Below are 6,207 nucleotides of genomic sequence, written 5' to 3'. Positions count from 1 at the left end.
TGCCATTAACTTAGCATTTATTGCGCCGATCCTCCCCGAGGTCCCTGATATCCCGCCTGTTGTGCGCCCTACGCTAGAGCAGCTAACCCGCGAGGAACTACCTCGCAGTGCTTTCTTGCGGAGGGATATATGTTTGTGCGAAGTAGCGGAGGGATACCATCTGCTATATAAGGAGGGCGCAGGGGACACTGTGCCTCTTTTTGCGGCGGTCGGGCATAGGGCGTGGGTTGCAGCGTGTGTGCCGCGCCGCTGCCGTCATGGGCTTCGGGGACCTTAAGTCCGCCGCCGGCCTGCGGGTCCTCAATGATTTCCTGGCTGACAGGAGCTATATCGAGGGGTGAGAGGAGGCTGGGGGAGTGCTGGGGCTCGGGGACGTGAGCCTGGCCAGGCCGCGGTGAGGCTCGCTGGCCTAACGGGAGCCAGCGCGGGGGGGCAGGGCGGGGGCCGTGCCGGCGCGGCGGGGCCTTCACACACGCGTGTGTTTCCACCCCGGCAGCGGCTGCCGTTAGAGCCGCTATGGGAGGCGTAGCGCCGGAGCTGGCCGAGCATGCGGGCCGCTGCAGCGCGCCCGCGGTGCCCAGCCCGCTTGGCTTCCCGCACTTTGTGCGGTGCTCGCTGCTGGGCCTAGCAGCAGCCTGGCGGGCTCACCGAGCTGCTGCTGCGGCGCTGTCGTCTCTGTGCTCGGCGGCGGCTGCTTCACATCTTCCTGCGTGCACCGAGGAAGGGGGCTAACTTCGGCTTGTTCTTCGCAGGTACGTCCCTTCTCAGGCTGATATAGCAGTCTTTGAAGCAATCGCGGCCCCACCTCCTGCAGACTTGTTTCATGCTCTTCGGTGGTACAATCATATTAAGTCGTACGAAAAGCAAAAGGCAAGGTATGGTTAAACTGCTGCAATATATGAGCGAACTGGCCTACAAAGTGTTGTGTTTGTCTCTTGGAGTTTGAACACCGTTTTTCACTGGTGCCACGTCATTTTTTGTGTTGCTGTTGGAATAGGAACAGCTGTAGAAACAGCCAACGTCTTCTGTCAGTGCATTACACTTTTCACTTAGAATTTAGGCAACCTGATTCTGTCTCTGTTAAGTTGCTGACATTTCTGCTAAAGCTTGTAAGAAAAACTTCAATTTTGTTGCCGCCATTTACACATACCTGCTGAAAGCTGGAAGTTACCTATCAGTAATCAACCCCATAGAGGTAGCACCAAGATGGATTAGTAAGTATTACAGAGATCTTTAAAGATAAATATAATAAATAAAGATAATAGTTAAGGGAAGTGGTTCTTTCAGGTTTTTAGTCCTGGAGGATAAAACAGAATTATTTGCAATGCAGAAGCACATATAAAGAAGGGGACATAGGAAAGCAAATGTTATCTTTTTTTTTTGTAGCGATTTTAATGTTCATGAAAGGTGCTGTATTGACATCAGACACTGAGACTGCAGGCCTCTCTAAAAAGGTGTGGTGTATGTAGGCAGTGTCAGTATTGCTACACTGCTTCCTCTGTATGCCTCTGCCCTTTTCGGAGGGAGCTCTTATGAAGTTGGGTGGCTCAGTCAGCAGTCCATTTCTGAAGCTCTTGCAATGCTGAAGGGGACTGAGATTATAAAGTTGTTTCATGAAGTCCACTCTGTTGAAACTACTTGCAGTTCCTGAAAACTAAAGCTAGTTTTATGACTTGTAGCAGCAGTTCACAGTAACAATAGAAGTATGAGCATATCCTAAGACTACAGAACTATATGAGCTATAGGAGAAGATTAAGTTGGGGGTTTTGGTCCCTCACCTGCTGTTGTGAGCTAGCTTTCAGAATAAAACATTCGCTGAAACTTGTGAAGTCAGAAGAGGATCTGTTACCTTGCAACAACATGTTTTCTGTCACTGTTAGTTTCTAAAGAAATGAAAATACTTTTAGGGAAACGTGAACAAGTAGCTGATAACTATTTCTACACAGAATATATTGCAGATAAATTATTCCAATAAGAAAGCTTTTTCTATCCATATACTTGGGTGGAGCAGCAACGTTGGGCAGGATCACAGCTTAGGTGAACAGTCTTTGAATATGGAATATGTTTTTTGTCTCAATGAGCATGTCAGGAATATTGAGGGGGTTGTCTTTGGGGAGGTTCTGCTTTCAAGTAGCAGAATTGGATTATTTTTTCAGTGCAGCATTTTCACTGTAAATACAGTTGTAGGTTCATTGACAAATCAGCAGTGTTTGCTTTGATAATTTGAGTAGGTTCCTAATACCTGCTTTTTTTCTTCAGCTTGCCAGGGGTAAAGAAGGCTTTGGGGAAATACGGTCCTGCTGATGTTGAGGACACAACAGGTGCAGCCACAGAAAGCAAAGATGATGATGACATTGATCTTTTTGGATCTGATGATGAGGAGGTACTTGTGATTTTTTTTCTATTATATTTGGATTTTTAGAAATACCCAGATACGTGGGGTTTTGCCTTCACTACTTAGTTACTTAAATTTGTGATCTTGATACCAGATCTTACTTGAAATTCTCAAATTCAGCTGTCTTTGCAGAACAGAAAAGCTTGGAAGGTAAAAACTCAAGAGTCAGAAGGGAATGTGTTGCAATGGGATAATCTGTCTACTTTGACTGGTTAGCATGATGAATAAAACAAAAAATCACCATCTTTCGGCTGACAGTTGTGATGATTTGTTTTTGCCTGAGTGGATGCCAGTCAATTTGTTAATACCTTACAAGAGGCGTGGGTTTGGTGGCTTTCCGTAACTTTAAACTTCTCTTTCAGGAAAGTGAAGAAGCAAAGAAACTGAGGGAAGAACGTCTGGCCCAATATGAATCAAAGAAGTCCAAAAGTAATGTCTACCAGGAACTTTTTTAAATCTAAGTGTAATAGCTAAGCTTGACTGGAACGAGACAGGAGTAATTAGTTTTGCTTGAATTGCCTGTGAGCTTAGGCTTTCCCATAGCAGGAGGGAACCTTAACATAGTTTTTGTCCTGCTTAATACTTGTTTGTTTTACCCAGAGGTTGAGCTTTTTGTATAAATGGAGATGACCTCTGGATTTTCTTTGTAGGGAAGAGGCTGTGATACGCAAGTCCCTCCACAGCTACTGGTCTGGAACTGTTCAGAACTGTAACAGTTGCAGTATTCCCTCTGTGGAAGATAAACTGTTAACATGGCATTAAGCTCCTTCTCAGATCCTCTGTAAAGGACTCCCTATGTAACAAACAATGTCTCCTTCTGAATCTGTTTTCTTGGGAGTGTTTCTCAGGAAAAACCTGTATCTAAATTTTGAACATTGGGATATGCATAGCTGAAAAAATACTTTTGAAATGTGTGTTGATACAAAAGGCTTGTCACAGCTATGTGAAAAGGTTCTTATTCATGAAACCAGGAAAGTTCTTTTTGTGAAGCTAGTTTGCAGCTTCACATAATGAGATTTTTGAAAATTCCCTAGTTTTTAATGGTGATGTTCTTCCTCCAGAGCCAGCTGTGGTTGCCAAATCATCGATCTTGCTTGATGTGAAACCTTGGGATGATGAGACAGACATGGCCAAACTGGAGGAGTGTGTTCGAAGCATTCAAGCAGATGGCTTGGTCTGGGGATCTTGTAAGTAGGAGAAAAATTCAAAGCAGGGAGGGGGAGATAGTGTGGTCCCTTACCATGGTGTATGAATGGGTAGACCTGTGGTCACTGTGCGCTGATCTGTGGAAATGCAGGCAGCTAAAACAGCGCAGGAGCTACAATACTGCAGTACTTCAGTATCTTGACATTGTCAGAAAGGTGAGTGCAGCAGCGAGGTTTAGATGCAAATACAGGTTTTAAAAGCTTAAAACTTTGGTTCTGCTATCCTGCATCTCCCTGTACAGTTCCTGATGCAGCGAGCAAACGCCCACATCACTGGTTTGGGGGGGGGAAATCCCTTGAAAGGAAATTCTTCCAGGCACCTTGTAATGAATGCTGTGGTGTTGGTTAGGTGGTCTGTAATAGAGAATAAATTAAGTTTTCATGTATTCCAGCAAACAACTTTGGTCTGTTCAGTCTGTAGAATTTTTAAGAGATTCCACAATCAAGGAGTAGTAAATGCTTTTTTTTCTCTCTCTCTCTTTTTTTTTTTTAGCCAAGCTAGTACCGGTTGGGTATGGTATCAAAAAGCTTCAGATTCAGTGTGTTGTTGAAGATGATAAAGTTGGAACAGATATGCTGGAAGAGAGAATAACAGCATTTGAAGATTATGTACAATCAATGGATGTAGCTGCTTTCAATAAGATTTAAACCTTGATATATCTAGAATAAATGTAATAGCAAAAATTGTGCTGTGTCTGATTGATTCAAGATTACAGTGTAATCCAACTCATAAATGTAAAATTTGGTTGATGGGTAAAGTAGAAGGTAAAACTTAATTTCAGGGTTGCTCCAGCACTTACTGTAGTACCCAAGAGCATGAGGAAATAGAAAATTTACATTTACCATCAATCCAGATTTAATATTTACATGGCTTTAAAAATCTGAAATGCTCTTTGCTCCATTAGAAACATCTGTAATTCCTCTAGAAGGAGGGATGGCTTTAAGGGAAAAGCACAGGGCTCCGGCAAAGCACAAAAATTTATATTATTTTTTTTAGCAGATAAACAGTAGTGTAAGTTCCTTCTAAGAGGGGGTGGTGACTAACCAAATAGGCTGTGGCTTTAAATTGGCTTCACTAGGGAGTGGAAATGAAGATCAGTGAGGAGCAGCTCAGTGCACTGGAGATGAGGAGACCTTGTGAGACACTTGACTGGACCTGAGACTACTGTGATAACTCCACATCTGTTGTGTGGACACTTCACCCAAGGTGTGAAGACTTCTGCAGTGGAATTACTTAAAATTCCACATCTATTCTGGGCCTTCTTAATTAGTACGGTGAATAAGTGTTGATAAAAGCTCTGGCTTTTGCACACTCCAAGGTGCCTGTGCATCTTGTGCCTCCGGTGGCCCGGGCAGGTGTGGCGGGGCTGGGGCATGGGGCTCTGTTCCTCGAGAGGCGACCAGGGGGCAGCGTGTGCCTTCCACGGGGACCGCGGCACCGGTGTCTGACCCGCGGCGTGGCAGTGCCGGCATTCGCAGCCTGCCGTGACCGCAGCGCAGCCCTCGGCTAACGCAGATGGGTAATTCACTTCATAAACTTGCAAGTATGCACCAGGCTAAAACAACAACAAACAGGTGTTCAATTAAAATGCAAAGAGAAAGTAGCCTAATTAACACTGGTCTGAGTTGCTTACTTGGCTCCAGACTGATTTCTACATGGATGTTGACATTTTTTTAAAGATTGAAGAACCTGTCTGAACTAAATTGTTTTCTGAAAACTACCCACAGGAATGATACAAATGCAAAAACTGTCAGTTGTGAATCTTCTAGACAAATTCACATTTCTAGGCCTTCTGTTGGACTGAGGTAAAGAATTTATTGTGACCATGAACAGGAAGCCTTTTATGTGCCACGCTGAGGTCACAGAGATGAAGATGCTCAGTGCAGAAGCCTGACGGCAGTAGCTAAAATAAGCATCTCTGGTTATCTGGCACAGCAGGTCCTGTTTGTTTAAAGGTCTGCCAACTTCAGCTTATGTAAGAGTTTTATTTTATAATTTGTCTCAAAAAAATCTGCCTGCTAGAGGTTTAAAGCATGATTAAAGAATTGAGAATAAGTATAATTACAGGCTTCGTTCCTACCTTCCTTCCATAAACTTAACTCCTAAAACACTGGCTTTATTCTGTGTGTAATTAGAGCACAGTACCCTTTCTGTGGCAATTCTCTAGCTGTTGCTTCCAATAAATCATGTAGCTTAGGCTTAGGAATTCTGCAGTGGTGTTGCTGAAAGCAAAAAATTGGCAAATGTTGCATCAGGAAAAAATGTGTCACAAAAATGTAGTTCTTATTATCCTTGACCATCATGTTTCTGACCTCCCACTCAATGTGCTTCTTACCTTTAAACTCTTTCCTTGACCTTGAGATTAAAGCTCTAAGTGGATAAAATGGCTTGATTTATAGACTGTAACTTTGTTAAAATACAGCAGGATGAACCATCCATCTGACCTGCCGGACTGGATTTTTGTGTGTGTGTTTTTCATTTATTCTAAGCATGCATGTACAAACTCTTCAGTTGATGGGATTTCTTTTGTCCAGTTTCCCCACTGCCCCCCCCCAGTGTTAGAAGGAAACTTGCTGCACAGGAACAAGCCAAAAAAACCTAGAGAG

General features: G+C 43.7%; 1 protein-coding gene and 2 non-coding genes across 4 annotated transcripts; all 3 read left to right on the top strand.

The window, feature by feature from the left end:
• Nucleotides 1-136: 136 nt before the first annotated feature.
• On the top strand, nt 137-4,284 carry EEF1B2 (eukaryotic translation elongation factor 1 beta 2). 2 transcript variants are annotated; one of them, XM_056349228.1, is made up of 6 exons: nt 137-337; nt 753-875; nt 2,260-2,383; nt 2,758-2,824; nt 3,457-3,582; nt 4,094-4,284. In XM_056349228.1, the coding sequence occupies exons 1-6, from the start codon at nt 258-260 to the stop codon at nt 4,246-4,248; spliced, it is 675 nt and encodes a 224-aa protein (XP_056205203.1). In that variant the 5' UTR covers nt 137-257; the 3' UTR covers nt 4,249-4,284. The 2 variants fall into 2 exon arrangements, with proteins under 2 accessions (XP_056205203.1, XP_056205204.1); XM_056349229.1 differs by lacking the exon at nt 753-875 and having other exon boundaries at nt 188-337.
• Nucleotides 2,604-2,688, top strand: LOC130154507 (small nucleolar RNA SNORD51). Its single transcript, XR_008823770.1, has one exon. It is a non-coding gene; the product is annotated as a small nucleolar RNA SNORD51 (small nucleolar RNA).
• Nucleotides 3,071-3,205, top strand: LOC130154508 (small nucleolar RNA SNORA41). Its single transcript, XR_008823771.1, has one exon. It is a non-coding gene; the product is annotated as a small nucleolar RNA SNORA41 (small nucleolar RNA).
• Nucleotides 4,285-6,207: the final 1,923 nt, after the last annotated feature.

Source organism: Falco biarmicus, chromosome 8, assembly GCF_023638135.1.
Source record: "Falco biarmicus isolate bFalBia1 chromosome 8, bFalBia1.pri, whole genome shotgun sequence".
Lineage (NCBI taxonomy): Eukaryota > Metazoa > Chordata > Aves > Falconiformes > Falconidae > Falco > Falco biarmicus.
The sequence above is the reverse complement of the archived record's forward strand: the minus strand, read 5'-3'. Positions and strand labels throughout refer to the sequence as shown.

Bases quoted from the DNA above. Each gene is read 5' to 3' on its own strand.
- EEF1B2 (XM_056349228.1), top strand. From the start codon at position 258: ATGGGCTTCGGGGACCTTAAGTCCGCCGCCGGCCTGCGGGTCCTCAAT. The intron at 338-752 runs GTGAGAGGAGGC...TGTTCTTCGCAG, and splicing joins GACAGGAGCTATATCGAGGG to GTACGTCCCTTCTCAGGCTG. The intron at 2,825-3,456 runs GTAATGTCTACC...TTCTTCCTCCAG, and splicing joins TGAATCAAAGAAGTCCAAAA to AGCCAGCTGTGGTTGCCAAA.